This window comes from Carettochelys insculpta, chromosome 2 (genome assembly GCF_033958435.1).
Source record: "Carettochelys insculpta isolate YL-2023 chromosome 2, ASM3395843v1, whole genome shotgun sequence".
In the NCBI taxonomy this organism is placed as follows: Eukaryota; Metazoa; Chordata; order Testudines; family Carettochelyidae; genus Carettochelys; species Carettochelys insculpta.
The window spans coordinates 194,962,847-194,986,049 of record NC_134138.1 but is presented as its reverse complement, the minus strand read 5'-3'; the positions used below and the strand labels follow the sequence as shown (position 1 = coordinate 194,986,049).

At 40.2% G+C, this 23,203-nt stretch overlaps 1 protein-coding gene across 3 annotated transcripts in view; it reads right to left on the bottom strand.

Moving 5' to 3' along the window:
- ULK4 (unc-51 like kinase 4) overlaps positions 1-23,203 on the bottom strand; it is a 460,156-nt gene that overhangs the window by 322,783 nt on the left and 114,170 nt on the right. For all 3 annotated transcript variants that reach the window (XM_074988237.1, XM_074988236.1, XM_074988238.1), the window contains 3 exons: positions 22,944-23,105; positions 18,331-18,513; positions 9,608-9,735 (listed from right to left, as the gene is read on the bottom strand). In XM_074988237.1, coding sequence (XP_074844338.1) covers positions 9,608-9,735; positions 18,331-18,513; positions 22,944-23,105 — 473 coding nt within the window. The remainder of the gene's footprint in view (positions 1-9,607; positions 9,736-18,330; positions 18,514-22,943; positions 23,106-23,203) is intronic.

Here is a 23,203-nt window from a genome sequence, read left to right as displayed (position 1 = left end):
AACCGGTTGTCAGCTCTGCAGACCTCGTGCTGTGCAGGCCGAGTGTGTCTGGGAGGGGCCCGTTAAGGGAGCGGCTTGCTGGTGCCCCAGAAGGGCTAGTCCAGCCTATGACCCTGTCCACAGGCTTTGCTGGCCCCTTATTTCAACGGGGAGCGCTTGTGTGTGTGGATTCTCCGCATTTCCTTTTGGGGCAGCTCCTTTCAATGTTCCCTGTCACTACTTTGACATTGAATGTCAACGGCACCAGTCCTGGAAGATGTGTAGACGATACACATCGAAGTAGCCTATTTTGATGTTCTTACTTCAAAATAGACTATTTCATCGTAGTGTGCTAGTGGTGATGTAGCCTAGATGTTTTACTGCTTCTTCAATACAAAGACAACAGGTAGCACATCTAAGCTGGGCCTATGAAGGTATCATAATTACTCCATGCATAACAGGTATCTATCTGGCCTGCACTCAAAAGGATACAACATGAACAAAGGAAGTCCAATATTAATAAAATAGGCATGGCCTTAAGAGTTAGGATGAATCAAACATTCTCCGAGACGCTGGGCGTGCAAATCAATTCAATTTTCTGGTTATATCTACATAAATGTCACGCCCATGTAAAGCAAACTAAGGATTAAACAAAAAAACAACCTAAGGCTTCAACCCTTTTCCCAACACCACAAACTATTTATTGATTTTACCTTTTAACAAATTTTCTAAGTATGAACAGAAGGATCACTGATGTAATTCTGGGTCAGTTGTAATTTCCTAGGTTTACTATAATAATGAATATTATGCCTTATGCACTCAAGCTACAACCAGCAACTAATAAAATAAGTATTTTCCTTGAAAACTATCATTTTTGGAGATCAAAGTTGTACATTATTAATAGTGGTCAAAATTTTCAAAATTGGGTGCCTAGAGATAGATTCTTAATCCGCATATAGGAATCATCATAAATGGTCTGATTTTCATAAGTTTTCAGCATTCATCAGTTTTCGTGGAATATTTCAAACAAAATCTCTCTTCTTTATTCTGCAACCTGAGCAAAGGTTCCAGATGTTACCAAAATACCAGCTTTATATTTTCCTTTGGCTCATATTCTTATACCTTTCACAATAAGGAAACAATTATATTAAAAATACATTAATATCTATTCGCATATATTTATAATAAAACTTGTTTTTCATGAACATCTCCTGTATTCTTCACTGCAACTAGTATGTCACAACACATTCAATATAGAGATATATGTTCCCCAAACTATGGTTAATGGGACTCAATTTGCTAAATACAGTAAACTTTCATATCCATCAGCCCTAGGACTGGGAGGTTGCTGGACAGTCAAATATTCTGGATAACACAGAGATATATCTAACAAGGCATAAATACTAAAGGAAAACAAGATTACACATTAATAAACAAACAAAAATGTATTCACAGTACTTTGCCAAAAAAAAGTAGTATTGTACACTGTAAACTTATACTGCTTATACTGTATTTATTTGTATTTACTTTCACTATACTGTACTTATAGAGAATGAACTAAAATTTACTTATGGTTAAAATGCCAGTTATTTGAAAGTTCTGGATAGCAGAATGCCAAATATGAAAAAGTTTACTGTATTTGTCTGAGGAGTCATGCATTTTGATGAGTTGCACCAGATTTTATTCACATCACATATTACAAGGACAGCTTTTAAATCTTGATTTGCACAATTCATTTCTGATATTACACTTGAATCTACACATAATAGGAATTACATGTTAATTTCACCTGGACAAAATGCATCCCCTATATATATGGTCAGCAAAAAGCCTATGAACCAATTAGTACCTCTTACATAATCAAAAAAAAGGTCAGGCTTAAGTGAAAATTCAGATATGCTGGCCTTCCCAGGAAGATCCCAAAGGGCTTGGAATACAATGCACACCCAAAGGCTGCTCCATTTCAAGAGTCAACCAAGGGCTGGACTTTAAAGAAGACAGTTTTCACTAGGTAGTCCTCATCCCTGCATCAGAATCTTGGGTAGGCTAGCTAGGGCTGGATGGCTCTGTGATGACATGGCAATTGATGGACCTAGAATAATGTCACGTACGTTCTGAAGAATTCAAGGGCCTACGAGGTCAGTTTGTGTAATACTCTTTGATAACAAATGAGCAAGGGTTTTGTTTGGGTTATGGGTACGCTGATTTTGTCAGGCTGGGATCTGAATAGTGAAAATAGCAAATCAGAGGGAATACTGAGGGCCTTTCCCCTCTTCACCGCTAATGGGACAGTTTGACTTGACACATGATCCCGTTATGAAGTTTATACAATTGAGATCACTTGGCCAAGAATACCAACTGTCTTTATTTGTCGTCACTGACTCTTGCCATTCACAAGTGGTGCATAGGGCTGCATATTGCACAATGCACACACGGGAATTTTTTTCCTCGTGTTCCATTTCCTTTCTTGATATCATCTCTGCTACTTTCATTTCAGATAATATCCTCTATTCTTCCTACTACAATACACTGTGCTCACCAACATAAGTAACTATCAGCAATTTGTAGCTACCAGTTTTACCCATCATTAGAGGCAAAATATTTTCAATAGGAAAATTCACAATTTTTACATTATTATATGCTGCAAGTCTACTCATCATACTTACATTTGTAATATTTAAACAAGGAATGTGATATAACCTATTTCATTTTGCAATGAGTTATGAAAAAATAGCAATTACATTGGCATTTACAACATGATGCTAAAATAGCCATGCTATTGAAAGCAGAATACAAAACATTCTGTTTAACTGAAAAATTATTTGAAACTAAACTTTGTCCAGCAGAACTACTCAAAATTTTAGCTGTTGTAATGAAAATTAGTGGAATATTACTAAATGTAAAATAATGTAAAATAAAATAATGATTCTGCCTATCAAATTAAGAGATTTTTCATCCACTGAAAAAGAAAGTCTTGATCAAACAATGATAAAATATATATGCACTTCTAGAATACTGAGCAACAACTTGTAAACTGCTTCCAAAGTGTCACACAGCATAGGTCCTTTCACCCAAAATTAACATTATTAAACTGCATGAGAACTAGATATGATTATTATAATCTCTAATGGTTACGCAAATGTCTAAATCTCAATTATATCAGAAGCTATTTTTAATTTCTCTTTTACATCAAAATCACGGGTCTTTAAGCTAAACCTGAAATTAACTTTAACCCTGATCCTGAAAGATTTACACACATTAACTGCATGCATTACAAGGAGCCCTGCTGAAATCCATGGGTTAACTCATGGAACATAAAATTAAGCACATGCATAGCCTGGAGGACAGGAGCCTTTTTAAAGATCTAGGAAATAATGTAGCTTCACTAAATATAATTGCCCCTGTTCTTGAAGATAATTAGTAATATAGCCAGGATATGGATAGTTATTTATCAACTGATAAAACAAAATGAGTTAGAAATAGATAGTATATGAAGATTAAAGACTGGCCACTGGCTTCCATGCTCCCAAAAGCAAGGCAACAAAAGAAGTGGCTGATGGGGCTATCATTCGTTTTAAAATCACGAGCAGTGAAAATGTTCTAAGGCTAACAGAACTAGAGCAGCAACTTCTTTCAATGCAGCTGAAATGTTTTTAAATGAGTACTATACATCATGGGACAGAAACACGTCACAAGATTATATTATTTCTGTCACATACAAAGACATTTCCACTGCAAGACGACTGCTATTTCATGTACCTTAGGTAATTTTGAGTGTTTCAAATTTATGTTGTACAAGAGAATCATTTGTGTCAATTATTAAACATGTTCTCTCATTATGCCATTAAAGTGTAATACTTTAGTGCCATGGTAGCATAGGTTTAATAATTAAAAAAAAAAATCTCTTGTACAACAGAAGTTTGAAATACTCAAAATTACCTATCAAAACAAAAAGCAGTCAAGTAGCACTTTAAAGACTAGCAAAATAGTTTATTAGGTGAGCTTTCGTGGGACAGACCCGCTTCTTCAGACCACAGCCAGACCAGAAGAGACTCAATATTTAAGGCACAGAGAACCAAAAACAGTAAGCAAGGAGGACAAAACAGAAAAAGATAATCAAGGTGAGCAAATCAGAGAGTGGAGGGGTGGGGGGAAGAGGTCAAGAATTACATTAAGCCAAGTATGCAGACGAGCCCCTATAGTGACTCAGAAAGTTCCTGTCCCAATTTAAACCACATGTTAATGTGCCAAATTTGAATATAAAAGCCAGCTTGGCTGTTTCTCTTTGAAGAACGGTGCAAAAGTTCTTTTTCAGTAACACACATACTACCTTTAGGTCATTAATAGAATGCCCCATTACATTAAAATGTTGACTAACCGGTTTGTGGATCTGGAGTGTTTTGATGCCTGTTTTGTGCCCATTGACCCTTTGTCTAAGAGGGCTAGAAGTCTGTCCAATATACAAAGCATCTGGGCATTGTTGGCACATGATGGCATATATGACGTTAGTAGAGGAGCATGAGAAAGTGCCTGTGATTCTGTGAGTAACGTGGTTAGGTCCAATGATGGTATTTCCAGAGAACATATGGGGACAAAGCTGGCAGTGGGCTTTGTTGCAAGGAAAGGTTCCAGGACTGGTATTCCTGGGGTACAGACTGTGTCTGTTTGTGAGAATCCTCATGAGGATGGGAGGTTGTCTGTAGGAGAGAACAGGCATGTCACCCAGGGCCTTCTGGAGTGTGGCATCCTGATTAAGGATAGGTTGTAGGTCTTTAATAATTTGTTGCAGTGGTCTGAGTTGGGGGCTGTAGGTGAGAACTAGTGGTGTTCTGTTCTTGGCTTTTTGGGGCCGATCTTGAAGTAGCTGGTCTCTGGGTATTGGTCTGACCGTGTCTATTTGTTCTTTTACTTCTCCTGGTGGGTAATTCAGGTTTATGAATATTTGGTAAAGTTCTTGTCGTTTTTGGTCTCTGTCAGTTGGATCAGAGCAAATGCGATTGTATCTAAGAGCTTGACTATAAACAATGGCTATAGTTATTTGTGCAGGATGGAAACTAGAAGGGTGTAGGTAAGTATAGCGCGATCAGTAGGTTTTCGGTACAGTGTGGTACTGATCAGGCCATCCTTGATTAGTACTGTAGTGTCCAGGAAATGCATCTCTCGTATGTTGTAATCGAGGCATAAGTTGATGGTGGGGTGTAGATTGTTAAAGTCTCTGTGGAATTCTTCTAGAGTCTCTGTACCATCCGTCCAAATCATAAAGATGTCATCAATGTATCTTAAGTAGAGGAGGGTAACAGGGGATGAGAGCTGAGGAATCGTTGTTCCAGGTCAGCCATAAATATATTAGCATATTGTGGGGCCATGCGGGTGCCCATAGCAGTTCCACTAACCTGGAGGTATAAATTGTCCCCAAAACGGAAATAATTGTGTGTGAGAACAAAGTTACACAGGTCAGACACCAGATTGGCTGTGGTGGCATCAGGAATGGTATTCCTGATTGCTTGTAATCCGTCTTTATGTGGAATATTAGTGCACAGAGCCTCTACATCCATTGTGGCAAGGATGGCGTTATCAGGAACGTTTCCGATGTTTTGGAATTTCATCAGGAAGTCGGTGGTATGTTGGTGGCATAGATTTTGAGAAGGGAGTCCACATAACTGGATAGTCCGGTGGTAAGAGTGCCAATACTCGAAATGATAGGGCATCCAGGGTTTCCAGGTTTGTGGATTTTGGTAAGTAAATAGAATAATCCAGGCTGGGGCTCAGATGGTGTGTCTGAGTGAATAAGGTCCCAAGTAGCAGCAGGGCGTTCCTTAAGTAGTTGATGTAATTTCCTTTGGAATTCCAAAGTGGGGTCAGCGGAGAGAGGTCTGTAAAATTTGGTGTTGGAGAGTTGTCTGGCTGCCATCTGTTCATAGTCTGACTTATTCATGATGACAACAGCATTCCCTTTGTCAGCTGGTTTGATTATGATGTCTGGGTTATTTTTGAGACTCTGGACAGCATGGTGTTCAGCATAGTTGAGATTGTGTCTCATTTGGCATTGTTTATGTATAATGTCAGCCTGAGCACAGTTGCAGACGCATTGTACATAGAAATCCAGACCTTCACTACGACCCTCAGGGGGAATCCACATAGAGTTCTTCTTCTTTAGTTGTTGGGGGGGGGGTTTGAGAGAGTCAGACTGTTGTTCATAGGTGTGCTGGAAAAATTCATTTGGACAGAGGAAGCGAAAGAAGGCTTCCAGGTCACCACATAATTGCATTAAGTTCATGGAGGAAGTAGGGTAGAAGGAAAGACCCCAGGATAAGAGAAACTCCTCTGCGGGGCTGAGTTGGTAGCTGGAAAGGTTAACAATATTGTTAGTTGAGCTGTTGTTATTGTGGTTGAAGTACCCTGAGGTTTGAAGTAATGTAGAAAATTTATTCTCTTTTCGTTTTTGTAGAAAAGTGGAAGTGTGTTTTATAAATTTCTTGTCTAGCACTGGTAAACCCTCGTACTGTGGGGTCTTGCGTGGATGCCTGTTTGTTTATGATAATTTCAAGTTCAGAGAGTTCATTTTTGATCATCTTTTGTTTATTGTAAAGGATTTTGATCAAGTGGTTCCTCAGTTTCTTAGAGAGTGTGTTGCATAAATGCTTGCTGTAGTTGGTGTAGTACATTGAGTGCAATGGGTTTTTCACTGTCAGTCCCTTGGGTACAATGTCCATTTTCTTGCATTTGGAGAGAAAGATGATGTCTGTCTGGATCTGGGTGAGGCTGAAATCATTTTTACAGGGGGAATTCTGAGAGCCATTGAACCAAACAGTAACCTTCAATTTTGCTGGAACTGGCTTCAAGCCAGTGGGTGTGGTAGCAGTCCCAGGCCAAGATCAATGTTCATAAAGTGAGAAGACAGCTAATCTTCCGTGATCATACAATCCTCCTGTCCCTCTGCTAGGCTGAATGGTGTCAACTGTGCTATTAGGGTTTATGATACTGATACCTATTTCCACTAGCATTCAGACTGAGATTCATTAATTTTAAATGATAAAATTTTGGTCATTCCCAGACTGGTTGAAACCAGTGAGTGAACATGAAATAATAGTAAAAACAATATTACCTATTCAAGTGCTTTGCTTTCACAGGTCTCGCAGCATTTCAGAAAGTCTCATGCAACAGGTTCTATTGCAAATCCTGCATCTGATTACCTCTATTCTATAGCTATCCTGTCCCCATATAAATAATTTTCAAATACTCATTTAGAAATGCACCTCTTCATGGAGTCTTTTTAATGTACAGCATATGCTCTGAATTAGCAAATACTATTTTATTGATTTAGCCAGTTTGTTGAATAATTCACAGATGCTGTAAAGATATTAGACTTGGTAACTTAGATAAAATGAAAACCCTCTCTAAAATAGACTCAACAGAATTTATCTTGAAACTGGAAAATGTAGGCAATGTTCCCTCAAGGTTGTTACTACTCTGACTGTTTTAATACCTCATCCTGAATTAACTCATGCTTAACTGTTTGCATGCATCAGTTACCTTGTACCACCAGATTTTGTAGTCTGTCGCAACATAATATGCTACATGCATTTCCTGTCTGTTTATTCTATCTTTACTAAAATGTTAATTTTTCAACTTTTTCTAGACTTGCTATAAATTTCACACAATGGCAAGGTCTTTAAAAATGCCTAAATATTCAGATTATTTTAAATACAATCAGCCAATTAAGTCCTTGCAACTGTACTTCAGGTCATTCTGACATAACTGTAAGATTCTCCCAGAAATCTAGGAGACACAAACAACTGGAAAATGCTGATGAATACCCACTGATACACATCCATTATCCATGATGGATCAAATAAAGTGTGCCTATGGTCCAGAATATTACAAAAAGTATCCAGCTACCCACATAATGGCCCATTTCTCCTTTCTCATCCCACTGTAGTTATTTACAATGTGAGCACCAGAGAAATGCTTCAATCAGCCATCATGTCAAAGGATAAATTGTTCTCCAAAAAGCTACCATTATGTGTAAAAAAATATAATATGTGAAGAAAAGCTGCTTGCCAGTTCAATGACGTCTTTAGTGCTGCCATAAGACACAGCTGTTAATCCTGATGGTTTATAGTGCATATTGACTCATTATCTATTTTGTTTTGAGTACCCTGAAAAATAACATGAGAACAGATTCACAATGTATGTAACTTGCCCCATTACTCTCTTTACAAATGTGGCTCATTTGAAAGTATCATAAATAAAAACCGGATATATAATTTAATCCTATGACAAAAATTATCAACGTTTTTTGTCTATAATTGTTCATAAACAAATAGTACTTAACACGGGGCTTTTCTTCTTTTACCACACAATCACATGTCCACTAACAAGCATAGAGCTATCGTCAAGTCATTAAAATAAAGTGCAAAATTGAATCATGAGCAATAAGACACAGTGTTCCCCAGCTCTGTTCATTTTCACTTCCAGCTTCAATTCTGCCTTTTTCACTCTCCATAATGCCACAGAACACAATCCCATGCAATCTGCTACTTGATAGGTTTTATTAACACATTATGCTCTTCTTCACAATGCACAATGGAAAGTAGCATGTCACACTCTGTCTTCAGACTCTTGAGACTTTCTGAGGTTAGAAAGTGTGCCCTAGATTGGATTTTCCTTGTGTACTGCCCATTATCCCCTCCAAAATGATTTTTGCAGTTCACATTTTAATAGATTCTGAAGACATACAGAAGTGTATGGTCCAAAAATGGAGACGTTTCTGGTATTCTAAGAGGACACAAAAAATGAAGTTACTGAATCCCTGTGAAAAGCCAAATGATTTTTCAAGGAGATGATCACCATACAAGATAGAAGAAATCCAAAATCCATTCTGCTTTGAAGTGCTCTACCAATTTGTACAGCCTTGAATGACAGGCTGTCCATAGCTCACATTGTAAAATAACAGGTGAAACTAATTAAAGTAACAAGGAGCTGTTGGAAAAAATACACCTCTTACAATTCTTTTCAACAGAATAGTTTGTTGGAATACCACACACACACACACACACACACACACACACACACACACACACACACACACACACACACACACACACACACACACACACACACGACTTGGTGGTAAGTTGCATCACCATAGTGGGAAATCTGAGTGTTCTCTACCAGTAGTGGCAATTATAGCTAAAACCTTACAGATTATGTTTAACCATAACAAAAACACAGAGTGCAAGGAGCAATTCCCCACCTTCAGTATCAATCCCGAGGCCAACAATTGCAGATACTGTTCTGCTCTACTTATTGTAGAGATTTTTCCTTGCTAGTCCCAGTTGGGAGCAGAAGTTATCTCAGAAGAGGAAAAACTGGAGAGGTCCTCCCTAGCTACCACAAAACTTTCAGTTGTGACGACCAGTTTATGGGGACCAAACAAAATCTGGCTCTGCATTACAGTCATTGTGACTATTTTGGGGGACCTTTTATTCATTTTATCTTACACAGAAAAATCAGTTGATCTCAAAACAATGGTTGTAACAATACTACAGTATTTATTGATAACATTTACAAAGCTAACTGAAAATACAGACAACGTGCCTAATTACATTTTCTATTATCGCCTTACCTTGCTTGGCAACTGAGCAGTAGCATCTCTCTATGATTAATTAAAATCTGTAATAGGACCAGAAAGGCTTTTGCTCGAATTGAAGTTGATGGACTTTCAAACAAACGGATAATTGTAGTCACAAAATCCTGAGTGGGAATTAAAATACACACACATACAAAGTAGGTAAATAACATTGTCGATTAGCATACACAACTTTTAAATCATCTGAGAGATGTACATTTATTTTGGTTACACAAGGGCACTCAAGAATAAAGCAATATAAAACTTCAGAGCGGAGTGAGGAACTTTTTTGGGTTGGGAATCACTGGCTCACAGAAAAATCAGTCGAGGGCCACTTAAAAGTGAGACACAAATAAACGCCCTCCCTGTGAGCCCTGACCAAGATCCACTCTCAAGCACAATGAGTGGGGTATGAAGAAGAGGGGGACCCAGGTTCAAGGATTCACCCAAGCCAAATTAACTCTTCTGGTGACCCAGGCTGGGACCAAAAATTCCTAGTTCTAGGTTCAGTGTGTGGAGAGGACTACTGGTGAGCAGGTTTGGGGTCTGGGTGGGAGGAAGGGTGCAGGAGCAGGCTAGAGGTGAGTGTTTGAGGTCTGGGTCAGAACAGGAGAGTAAAAGAGTAAGTGGGGGGGTGCTTACCTGGCCTCTCCCAGGCACTGCCACCACTGCTCTGATTTGCCACAATTCCTGCTTCTCCAGGTAGCACTGAGCTACCATTCCCCCACCTAGAGAAATGAGGGGTGGAGATAACAGCAGATCAGCGCCGCCTGGAGATGCTTTTCTACCAGTGCTCTGAGCGGAAGGAACTGCGGCCTGTCACAGCAGCAGCAGCAGCAGGGCGGCAGTGCCTGAGAGCGGGGGAAGAAGGGGCAGCGACCAGTAATCATCCCCCCACCCATCACCGATGCTCTGCATCCCCTACCTGCTCCGGCATCCCCCCTCCTGACCAGACCCCCTCTCGGCCCACTCCTGCAACCTCCTTCTGGCCAGACCCAACACCTCAACCTGTTCCTGCACCCTCCCTCCAATCCAGACTCCTCATCCCCAGCCTACTCCTACACCCAACTGCTGCCCAGATCCCCTACGCTGCTCCTGTATCCTCCCTCCCACCAATATCTCACACCTGAAGCCTGCTTCCTAGCGACTCCTTCTCACCTTGAACCCATCATTTTTGGCCCCATCCCAGAGCATAAGGGGCCCACAAAATCTACTAGCCCTGGCCCCCTTAGGCTCTGGGGCTTGTGCACTAGGGAAATGAGGGGAGGGTCTTTTTTGTTAGCTTTTCAGTCAGGGACCACGTCAGAGAGAGGTTTTTTTTCTTTTCACTTGTGTGGCTCCCGACTGATTTTTCTGTGGGTCAGTGGCCAACATAAAAAGGTTCCCCACCCTTGCATAGAACAATGCCCAAGTGATACATTTTTCATCCTGAAGAAAAGGCTTCATAAAATTAAAGAAATGCTTATGCAGAGAGTTATACTGGAAAGATTTCGCAGCCTTAACTACAATATTAACTGAAAAGGGAATGCTACAATTCCCTTGTACAGCAACTGTTTAAAAGAGTACTTTTAGCAGTGGGCTGTATGTAAAACACAAAAATTAGAATTAGCTCAGGGATACGTAATAATGTTCAGACTTCTTTTTTGTCATGATTGTAAACCAAAGCTAAGACTAACAAAGGTTGTGTGCAGAGCCATTGCTACCAGTGGTGGTGCCCTGCACCACCGAGCAGTCACTCAGCACAGAGTAAAGCTGTTGATAATGCAAGAACAGGGCTGGGAAGGAGGCACAGGCCTGAGGAGTAGCAGGTGGCCATGCAAACAGCTGGTGAGAAATAGTGCTTTAAAAAGGAAAACATACTTTCTCCCCAGTCACCTGTTGTGCAGCTGCCCCCTGCTCCAGGAGCTCTTCTGCCTCCAAATGCCACTTAGTGAGCAGGACTGGGCACTGAGCTCTGAGGGGATGGCTGGATAATGGGGATGGGGGCTGCTGGAGCCCCTTGGAGGCAGCAGAAAGCTACCAGAGCTCTGACGCTTACCCTACAGAGTATGGGGCGGGGGGGGGAATAGGTTTACCAGAGCCCATAGGTAGAACATGTCAGCATAGAGCACCATGACATTTAAGGCTCAAAATTCTGTGTTGCCCTATGCGGCTGTGTGTTTTGTGTAGGCGTAGAGAATGCCTGGTTGTGTGACTCTGGCAGACTAGGCCAGAGCATGGTCTCAGGCCAATTCACTTACTTATTAGTATAGATGAAAATGAGCGTAAATTTAAGTGTAAATTCAGATGTTTAAATGTCAGGAAAATAAAAGGAATGTTACTTGCATTGCTTTCATTTACCTGTTCCTGATTTAATGTAAGAGCAAACATTTACACTGTGGATACCTCTGTAAGTCAAATCTCGTTAAATGCTAATGAAGGATTTAAGGACTTTAAAAGAAAACGCTAATTTCAAAGCAAAATCACAATTATGTACAATGATCGTAAGTCAAACAGACAAAGTGAATTCTCTAGATGCTGCCACGAAAAGGCCTACATGGGTAGACACTGAGTAGCTTCTCTTCTGTCAGAAGGCGACATAAGAATGTAGTCAAAGAATGATGCTTCATCGCTGAACTCTTTGGAGTTTTACAGAGAACCGTGTGCAGATATCCCCAGAGTGAATCTGGATATCCTGAAAGACTTTTGGGAAACTGGAAGTTCATTACAAACTGGCACCATCTGGAGATAGAAATGGCGATTTACCTGTACATATTGGGCTTGTCTACGTTACCTCCCTACTTCAAAGGGAGGATGGTAAGTAGGGTGTTGGGAGTTTAATAATGAAGTGCTGTGCCGTATATGCAGCAATTCGTTAAGCAAACTCTCCCCCATGGCAACTTCAAAGTTTTAAACTTTGAAGTGCTGGCTGAGGAGTAAAGGGGCTTCAAAGTACCCCGGACACTTCAAAGTACCAGTGGGTTTGCTGCGGCTAGACACGAGCCAGCACTTCGAAGTTGCTGCGCTGGGGGAGGGGGGAATTTGCTTAACAAAGTGTTGCATATGCAGCGCAGCACTTCATTAATAAACTCTCAACACCCTACTTACCATCCTCCCTTCGAAGTAGGCAAGTTAGTGTAGACACAGCCACTGAACAGTAACAGAGAGGTAGCTGTGTTAGTCTGCAGAAGCGGGTCTGCCCCACAAAAGCTCATCACCAAATAAATCATTTTGTTAGTCTTTAAAGTGCTACATTTCTGCTGCTTTGTTTTACCTGCACATATATTTTATTTGCTTTAACCTCTCAATAACTCATTTTTTTCTTGGCTGCTAAAATCTCAGTTAGTCAGGATAGACTTGGCTGCTAACATTGTCTTTGGAATAGGATCTGGAGTACGAATTGATTTGGAATAAGTGACTGGTCTCTTGGCATTTGGGGAAACCTGATGTGTGTTTTTTGTTTCAACGTATAACAAATCACAAAATTCAGTTTCTCTGGGTGGCAAAATAGGCTGGAGAGACTAAGGAGACTGTGTTTCCATAGTAAGACAGGCACCGTGATCCAGGAGTTAACCTTTGTTACTGGCTTGGTAAAACTGAATTATACAACACACCACCAAGCCTGGAGGTACTGACGCTGTTTTAAACATTTGCGAGTCACTCTCAACAGTCCAACAGGTTGTGCAGTGAACCTTGAGTTATGCAGGGGTCACATTCCTGCCATCTCCGTGTAACTCAAATTACTGCACAGGTTGAGGGGAAATGGGAACAAGCTCCTCTAGGCTTGCAGGAGCCAGAAAACTGAGCCGCCCTAATGGGCTGGTCAGCTTCCTGGATCCCAGACTGGCGGGGAGCTGGAAACCAGGGGACAGCCTGGTTCCCGTCTCCCCGCCGCTTGCAGGACCTGGAAAACTGATCAGCCATGTGCTGGTCAGTTTCCTGGGTCCCGCAAGCAGTGGGGAGATGGGAACTAAGTGGCAGCCTGGCTCCTGGCTCCCTTCCCCTTGCAGAGCTTGGGAACTGACCAGGACAGCAGCCAGTGAAAGGGAGCTGGGAACCAGGGACAGCCTGGCTCTCAGCTTCCCTTCACTCCTTGGAGTCAGGAAACTGACCAGAGCTGCTGCCCTGGTCTGCTTCCCGGCTCTGCAAGAGGAGGAGAGCCAGAAGCCAGGCTGCTGCCAGGTTCCCAAGCTCCCCACCACTCCCGGGACTGGGAAACCACTCCTGTCAGGAGCAGGAAAAAATGACAAAATGCCTTTGTTTATCCCTAAATACTAAATTATTCATATGCAGCTAACGGAACTATAAATAAAGGGGGCAGATATAAACAATAAAAAAGGAAATATTAATCAAAATAATTAAACAGATTAAGAACTTTAACTTTATTTAATGTGAAGTTTTGTAAACTAGCTTGATAAAGTAAAACATTACTTTAGGTCCAAAGCATAAGGTTTCAATATTGTCTTTATTTATGGCAGGGATGGGGAACTTTTTTCGGGTCTTGGGATTACTGGAATAAGGGTACGGAGAAAGGAAGTCATGGCACAGCAGGGGTCATCCACTGCAGCATGTGGGAAGGGAAATCAGGGGACTGAGGGGGATCCCCCAGAGTGTGGGGCAGTCGGTGGGCAGCCAGGCAACCCTGGCCATGTTGGAGACCAGTTCAGGCTCTGTCCCTCAGGTTGCTCAGAGCCTCCCCACCAGGCTGCAGCCATGGTCCTTCCACCCAGCAGCAAAACGCTCACAGCAGGAACCTGACTTGAGTGACCTCTCATGCACCCCCAGGGTCTGCTAATATTCATCTTGGGGTTGCAGCTCCTCCTGGCACAGGAGCGATGCCAGGGGTCCTCAGCCCTTTCCCCATCCTGAAAAAGGATGGGGAAAGAGAATATAACAAAAGAAAGTGGATGCTGGGTAGGGAGTGGTGCTTCTCCCTGAATAAGCCAGATATGCTCCATGGGGCACAGGGATCCTCATCCCCTACGGCAATGGGAAGCTGGTGCTAGACAAGAACCTCATGGGGTTGCGGGGAACTGTGGAGCTGGAGCTCCAGCCTGGGCTCCCTACTGTGGGAAGTGAGCCATCAGCTTCATGGCCCACCTGCAAGATGGCCATGGACCACTAAGTCCACAGACCACAGTTTGAGAACTAGGGAAGAAATTATGTTTTCTTCAAGTATGTGCCAGTGTAGGTCCCAACCCAGGAGAATGGCAAGCAATATTCCTTGCCAGATGGCAGGAGAGAGAAGTCTAAGTCACACTAGTCAAAAACCAACTGAAATGCAGGAGACACTCAGAGTTAAGACAAGTTCAGAAATGGGCGTTGTTTGTAATTATATGGAATTCGTAACACTGAACAAAAGTTATAGCTATTCTTTCAAAAGTTTACAACTGAACACTGACTTAAAACAGCTTTGAAACTTTACTATACAAAAGAAAATGCTGCTTTTAACTATCTTAATTTAAATGAAAAGAGAACAAACGGTTTCCTTTTCATTACACTTTTTAAAGTAGTTAACACTTAGTACAGTACTATATCTGTCTTTTTTGGGTCACTGCTACTGCTTGATTGTGTACTTCTGTTTCCAAATGAGGTGTGTGGTTGACTGGTCAGTTTTTAACTCTGCTGCTTGTAACTCTGAGGTTCTAATCTACTCTTTTGAACCTGGCAACCATGGGTAATGCATCATGTTTTAGAAAGCTCAATGAATTATTCCACCCAGATGCCTTTCTGATAGCAGAGATCAATATTCTTCTGAAGCAGGCCAAATGTTTACCTTGGTAGTATTCTTTGACAGCTGGAGGAAAAAGTTTTCCAGACAAATGATAGTAGGTGGAAACATATTATTGAAGATCCTTATTTGTGTTTTTGGCAAAGCTCAAAGTTCTCTTAGACAATCCTATCCTCCAGAGTAGCAGTAAAAGAAATTGAAACTCAAGGGGGTTTATGGAAGGGGGTTGTCATTATGCCTCATACACTGGGCAATGGGGGGGTGCCCTAGGCCCTGCATCCCCCTACAGAATGCCCTGTCTGCAGAAATACTTTCCTACTTGACAGATGGTGGAAAGAGTCAGTCTTGACCTTTAAATAGATCTTTGAACTCAGCTCTTCTGACTCAGATGACATTCTCACAGATTACTCTAGATTACAGTCTCGCATCCAACACCTGCTTCAGATGTGAGACACTCAAGTAGAACAAGCATCCACTGTACCAGTAAATGGATTTAGCCAGCTGTAAGACAGATAAGTCTGAAGCATCTGGGTTTTGAGTCTACTGTTCCAGGACTCTGTATAGGAAGGCCTATGCACAGTTTTCAGTTAAACAAGCACAACACTAGACAAGGGTAGTAAAATCAAAGAATACAGATAGTTCTCAGATATTTCAGAGGGTTTGGAGAAGTTTTTGAGAAGTCCAGATAAAGTGGATGTCCAACTCGTGAGGCTAAGCTGTATCTCACTGAAGTGGGTGGTAAAGAGGACTCTTCATACCCTGAGAACGGGGAAGATGGCACATTTAAGAAGGCACAAGTGGCTATAATATGGGAACAACCTCAGACTGCTGGGAAAGATGGACAGGAGACAGGGGTCAGGGAGAGTATAATTTTAATAGGAAACAAAATTAAAGAGCCTCTCAAATAAATTCTTCTTTTAAATACAGATGCAGTATTAATTTATGATGCATTTTACAAAAGAATTAAGAAAACCTACATTTTATGTTTTCTACATTTTATGTTTTCTTTTCTTAATGAGGTGGAGTATTTGATGATTACAAGTGGGAGTGAAATCCTTTTGTTTTATACCATGAAGAATAATTGCATAATCAAAACAACTTTTAGCTTAATAGCTTTCAATCACATTCCAGAAGTTAAATTATAGACATTTATCAGGACCAGTGACACCATTAAAAACTGCCTTAAGTTAACAAAATGATTGTTTCAGCAAGACATTTTACTTACAATACAATTGGACCTAAGGTCCTATAAGGATAGCACAATCTAAGTACAAGTAAACTCTTTCATATCTGGCAGCCACAGGACTGGAAGGTTGCTGGATATTCAAATAGAGAGGTATACCTAGCAAGGCATAACACTAAAGAAAAACAAAATTAGATATTAAACTAACAAAAATCTATGCAGAGTACTTTATCAACAACATAGTATTGTACACTGTAAACTTATACTGTATTTGCTGTATTTATTTGTATTTACTTTCACTGTATGTACATATGGAAAAAGCAACTAAAATCTACTTATGGTTAAAATGCCAGGTATTTGAGCGTTCTGGATAATAGAATGTTGGATATGGAAGAGTTTACTGTACAATTTTAGCTTCAATCACTACATATTTTCTCTTTTACATGTCTAATGGTAGTATGTCAAAGTAACCGTTCTCATGAATTTCTCTTTTCCTTAGGGTCATTATCAGCCAATACCAAACTAGAGCCGTCTGAATTTACTCAATTTTAGCTGAAGCAGCAACTCAAATTACAGATCAGTCCCACCTCTTGAGGTTTGCAAAAAATCTTGTCAAGTTCTGTACCTGATTATTCTACATTTTTTTTGTTTTAATTATATGCTCTATTGTGCAGGTAGCTAGTAGTAACTGTCTTCACTTAGAATAACATCTTTTGGGACTACATGTTTATTTGTTCAAGTGGTTTTCCTTATTAAAGATCATGACTAAAAACGCAGACAATGCAGTACGTGACTGCTACAGATCGGAGGGCACTTTGAAAGTTATCACACATAAGGAAAAGCTACAAGTACCAAGCACATTTTAATGAAGGAGTCCTAAATTCTTCAGATGCAAATTGGTCATTGAGAAATTACACGTAGACTGTACACACCTCATGGGAAGCAGCATGTCCTGAGACTCACGGTATAGACAATTGCAAATCTCTGGAGCTACAGACAAATGTTTAACAACAAATTGATAACAATGGAAAACACTCACTATCTAGAAATCTATAAAAAAAAGGATGAGAAACTCCAGGCAAACTTAAGAGTCAACAAGAGATTTTGTAAGTGAAGTAAAACAAAGAAATACTTACACATCTCCCATAAGCAGATGCAGATGTTCCAGCAACGGTAAATGTACTTACCATACCAACAGAATGGGACTTGTTTTGTAAATACAAAATAGACCACAGGGATGAAAAATTTTGCCCAGTTGCAAGCCTTAGCTTTGCACGAGCCCCTCAACTTCTCTCTTTTTAAATTTAAGGTGGCAACTCATCTGTGTTTTGAGATATACCATTAACTAAAGATCCTATCCAGAACAAAGAAACCTGAGCATTGAAATATATACAAGTATATTTGCATACATAGTTACAAACAGATTAAAATCAACACCTGCAATGACCAGGAAGGAATCTGTTTCCACCACATCCTTCTACCAATCCCTTCCTCCCATGTTCCATGTTGCACAACTGGCTAACCACTACATGTGGGACTTCATACTTCTCTGAGAGCAAAACATAAACTTGACGGACGATGACCTCATTCAGTATGGAAATCTCATTCCCCATGTCAATTTTTTCAACTTTTTAGGAAGTCTGGGAATGTGCTTCAATAATTTGAGCTCTTATTAATCTTCACTACAGAATAAGGTGAATATTAAGGGAGAAGAAAGGTTGATGCACTGTTACGTGAAGAGTAAGGAAAAGCTTTTGGTATACAAAAATGGCACATAGAAGGCAGAACCATAACATCAAGAACAACACTGTAAAGTTCAAACCAAACCTTTTCTTGAATCAGTCTCTGAAGATGAATCCCACGCGATAACATAGAAGCAAACATGGTCAGCATGTACTGTTGAACTTTGCATATTCCACTTGCCAATGAGTTTACAACAGCCATTAATCCAACCTTTTCAATGACACTCTGGAAAGCGCTTGGTGAGTGACGAGTAATTCTGCATAATGCCTAAATAAATAAGATATTCCCATGAAGTAACATTTTCATTTTAACAATAAAATAACTTATGCAATAAAGCAAATCAATGAATAGCAACTGCTTTTCCAATTGTTCTTAGGAGCAGATGTTCTAGCAATGGTAAATGTAATTAACATACAGCACAGTGAATTCATATGGCTTAATTTTCCCCTGCTCTTTACACACACACCGCAAATTTGAACAAATAATTTTAATCAAGCTTTTTCAGTGTAAATGTTATTCCTTGAAAACCAAATAGGGTGAACTCCACTAAGGTACACTATCATAATACAAACTCACTATTTTACTGTAATTTGGGTATCTGTCTTAGATAAATGAATTTTGCTTGATCCTGCCACGCAATAGTGAATATCCTGATTTAACCATATAGATTAACAAAGGACTTTATTGTAATTAGAAGTAATATTTTTCATGTTTTTATTAAGGAAAAAGAAAGCAAAGCTGAAGCATACGATATAAGCAATCAAATCTATAAAGGAACAGGAATAACAACTTCCATTTCTGCAGAGTATAGGTTGATAGAGAATTTAAAACTACAGATGGAACCTCTCGTTGGGGACTCTCTGGTCCAGCATTGCTGAGGAACCCCACAGGTACTCCAGGGTGGAGCACTTGCAGGGAAGAAGCAGAATAGCAGGGCCACTGGTATTGCTGGACCAGAGAGCTCAGTGCTCCCACTTCCTCATCCACTCCAGACCAATGCAACCTTACAAACTTCTGCTCTTTTCATTCATTTTCTACAGCCATCTCTCTTTGAAAAACCGATTTTGCAGAGTCCATCATTCAGGAAAAAAATGCAAACTGAGTAAATTGTCTTAACTGATTGCTAAGTTTTTAATCCCCAATACATGTGGCTTATGCTGCATGCAACTGGCTCTTCCTACTATAGAAGAGACAAAACACTCACTCTCTTTGTATTTTGAACACTACATCAATATTTTGTAGCTAATGAGAACATAACCATTCCACTTATTTTGAAAACAAAATTAACTGCTGCACTTGTGAAAATGAAGCATTTTGACTCACTATATAGAATTATTTTTTTTTCTGTCTCAGGCAAGACATTACAAAGATCTATTTTTTTCTACAGGACATAATCAGTTACATTTACCTGATGCAAGCTAGAAAACAAAGACAACAAAAATATCGAGACAGACAGTATAAAAGTATTTTTTGTGATTCTAGACACTGAAGACAATCTGCTTAACAGATTTTAATGATAGTTTATTGTAATTTATTTTAAATTAATTATAATGAGCATAATTCCAGAATACCCTTAGAGCGAAAATCTGACGTTGATACACTTTCCACATTGCCTGCTCTCTCCATATCAAGATACAAGTCATTTCTCAAATGAAATGCACTTTCTTTTAGGCTATGCCTACACCAGACGTAGAAGTCAACCACTGATATACAACTTTAGCTACACCAATGACGTAGCTAAAATCGACTTATCAGCGGTCGACTTCAAGGACTGTCTACAAAGAAGAAGGTCGACGGGAGTGTTTCTCACAACCTTCACTAATCCTTGATGCTTGCAAGGAATTCCAGAGTTGACTTTGACCATTGAAACCATCGTTTTGCACATGCATAAAACAAAATGCTGGCAGATCAATCCTGAGCAGATCAATCTTTCACAATAGTGTGGCTTTCGCCTTAGATATGAGTGTAAGTCTCAACTGTGAAGAATTCGGAAGGAGAAGGCTCTCTCAAACATGATCCAAAAACTAGGATATTGGACTAATAACATCTGTTCAAACAGTCAAGAACCATAAAACTGATTAAATGTATCTTTGGAACAATAAATTATAGTGAAGCCAATGGCCACTCACCCTGTATGCCTTTGCGACACTGGCTCTCCTTTTGGTATGTCTACGCTGCAATAAAAAACCCGTGAAAACAACTGCAACTGACCTAAATCAGCTGATTTAGCTTTGCAGGGCTCCAGTTCCCAGGGCTAAAATGTGCAGTGCAGACATGTGGGCTAGGACTGGAGCTCAGAATCTGGAATGCTGCAAGGGAGTTGAGTCTCAAGGCACAGGCCCCCCTCTGAGTCTCAACATCCACCCTGCAATTTTAGCCTGCAGCCGTGAGACCTGCTGGTCTGAATCAGCTGACCCAGACTCTGGGACTCCATGCCCAGAGTGTGTTTTTTTTTTTTTATTGCTGTATACACATACCCATAGTACTACCTTTTGAGGTTACCAGGTGAACGGGTGAGATAACATGGACTCAAGCATCACCAATATGCAGATGGTAAAACTGTACCTATTCTTCTCTCCTACAACCACAACCCTACCTCCAAGATGGCTCTGCTCTTGAATGATGAGATCAACTCCTTGTTGATAACAGCTGACTGACGCTGAACCAAACAAGAAAGTGGTGACGTAGGCAGCACAGAAAGCATTTTGAAGATTTTGCATTCACATTATAGTCTTTTCTAGGTGAAAATATACAATCACAATATTTGGTTTCAACTATCAGAGGGGTAGCCGTGTTAGTCTGGATCTGTAACAGCAAGGAAGGGTCCTGTGGCACCTTATAGACTAACAGAAAAGTTCTGAGCATGAGCTTTCGTGAGCACAGACTCACTTCATCAGATGCTGGTCATCCGATGGAGCGAGTCTGTGCTCACGAAAGCTCATGCTCAGAACTTTTCTGCTAGTCTATAAGATGCCACAGGACCCTTTGTTGCTAATATTTGGTTTGTAATTTAAAAGTACAGGTTGAACCTCTCTAATCTAGCACCCCTGAGACCTGACCAGTGCCAAATGAGAGAATGTGCCTGACCACAAGAGGTCTATACTGTCTAGTCCATTACCAACACTTCCATGGCTTACTGGAGTCTTAGAAGACATTTAGGGGGTAAATGAGAGCTAAATATATCACAGAACACTGAAAGCGAGGACTGGTGGCTGGAAACAAACTTTACGGGACCGTGTGAAACTTGGCCATACCCATGGTAAGTGGTCATCCAACTAACTGAAATCATGCCAGATTACAGATGATGTTGGAGAGGAGAATTCTGGATTAGAGAAGTTCAGCCTGTGCTCTTGGGCAGTCTTCCCTCTATTTTTTTTCCATCTGTGGGTAGAATACATTTTATCTGCATTGAGGCACGTGCAGATGGGCACCACCAATAGAAACACATACTGCCCATTGTGGAAGGCTGAACACTCCGCTAATCAGCTAGATAGCACATGACTCTCTCATGGGCAGCCACCCAAGTGCTCATCTTACAGGGAAAACTGCTCTTGAATCCCTCGCCAACACTGAAGTCTCACACAGCGTCATGCATAGGTATAATTTTCCATATTTCATGTTGGCTAGCTGACTCCATCCTATCTTGGTGGACAACAACCTGGGGCTTCAGTTATTTACACCTACATCCCTTTTTGGCTGTTCTACAACTATACAATATACCTGAAGATGAAGTCTTCAGTACCTAAGGATCACCAGCTAATACAGCCTGTTGTAACATATCTCCTCATCAATACAGACTACAGCAAACAAATCAAACTTGTCCTCCACTCACTACACCAGATGCCCTTAGAATTTCTAACCATGTTTAAGGTCTTGTCTATTATCTTCAGAACACTGTATGACATGGGCCAAGAACATGTAAAAGACCACTTCTAAAGTACTGGGATGAAGACTGATCAAATGAACACAAGCAATGCAAGTCAAGAAGTTTTGAGGCTTTTTCCTGATCAAAGCAAAATGTTCTAAGATTAATAAGATTCACAAGTTAGCAATATACATGTCAAAAAACTACTCTTGCTTAGAAGTCCACTGTGCTCAACTTCCATCTGTAAGCCAATTAAGGTTTGTTGTCTCTGCAGCTAGGAAAAGAAATTTCCTGCTTGCAAGACTCAAAGCCGCTATCTTTACAGAGGTAAAAGAGCATTGCTTTTGCCTCCAGAAATACTATTAAAAGGTATGTTTACACTGCAACAGACAGTATGATTGTGGCACCCATGCATGCTACTTTCAATTTAGCTACAAGGTAATTACAGTAGTAAAGACTCAGTGGCACAGATTAGAAACCAGAGTACTCTGATAGGTTTGTACCCTTGTTGCTGGCCCATGATGCTACATCATCATTACTTTTGTAATCTGTACCAACATGATTAAGACTAGCACAAATATGTCCATTTATGTTTCAATCACACTTTCACTGGCAATGTAGACATTATCTTTTAAAAATCCATGTTCCTACAAAACTAAGACTGCTGAATGTTTATCACACAAGTTTAGAAAATTTATGAATAAATGTTAACATTTTACATGTATCAAGATAATATTCCAAAGCTGTTTCAATATACATATAGAATGCTTTCAAACGCCTTTCAAATTAACAATGCTAGAACATTTAAGTGGTGTGAGAGGACTCTCCTTACTGAAATAGCTGTTATCCTCAGGGAATCTACGGTGGAATGTGTGAAAAGGTACCATAACACTGGTCCACTTTCTCCTGTAATAAATCCCTGTGCATGAAAAGAATCAGTTGTGCAAACATTTTCAACTATTTTCGCTGCCATATGATTCACAGCACGTTCTTCCTACAGGGAGAAAAAAGGGTATTTTATGTTAATAATGATTGTCTATTTTTGACTTCACTTTTCTGATCTAAATAAAAGGCAAATACAGGAAACTATTT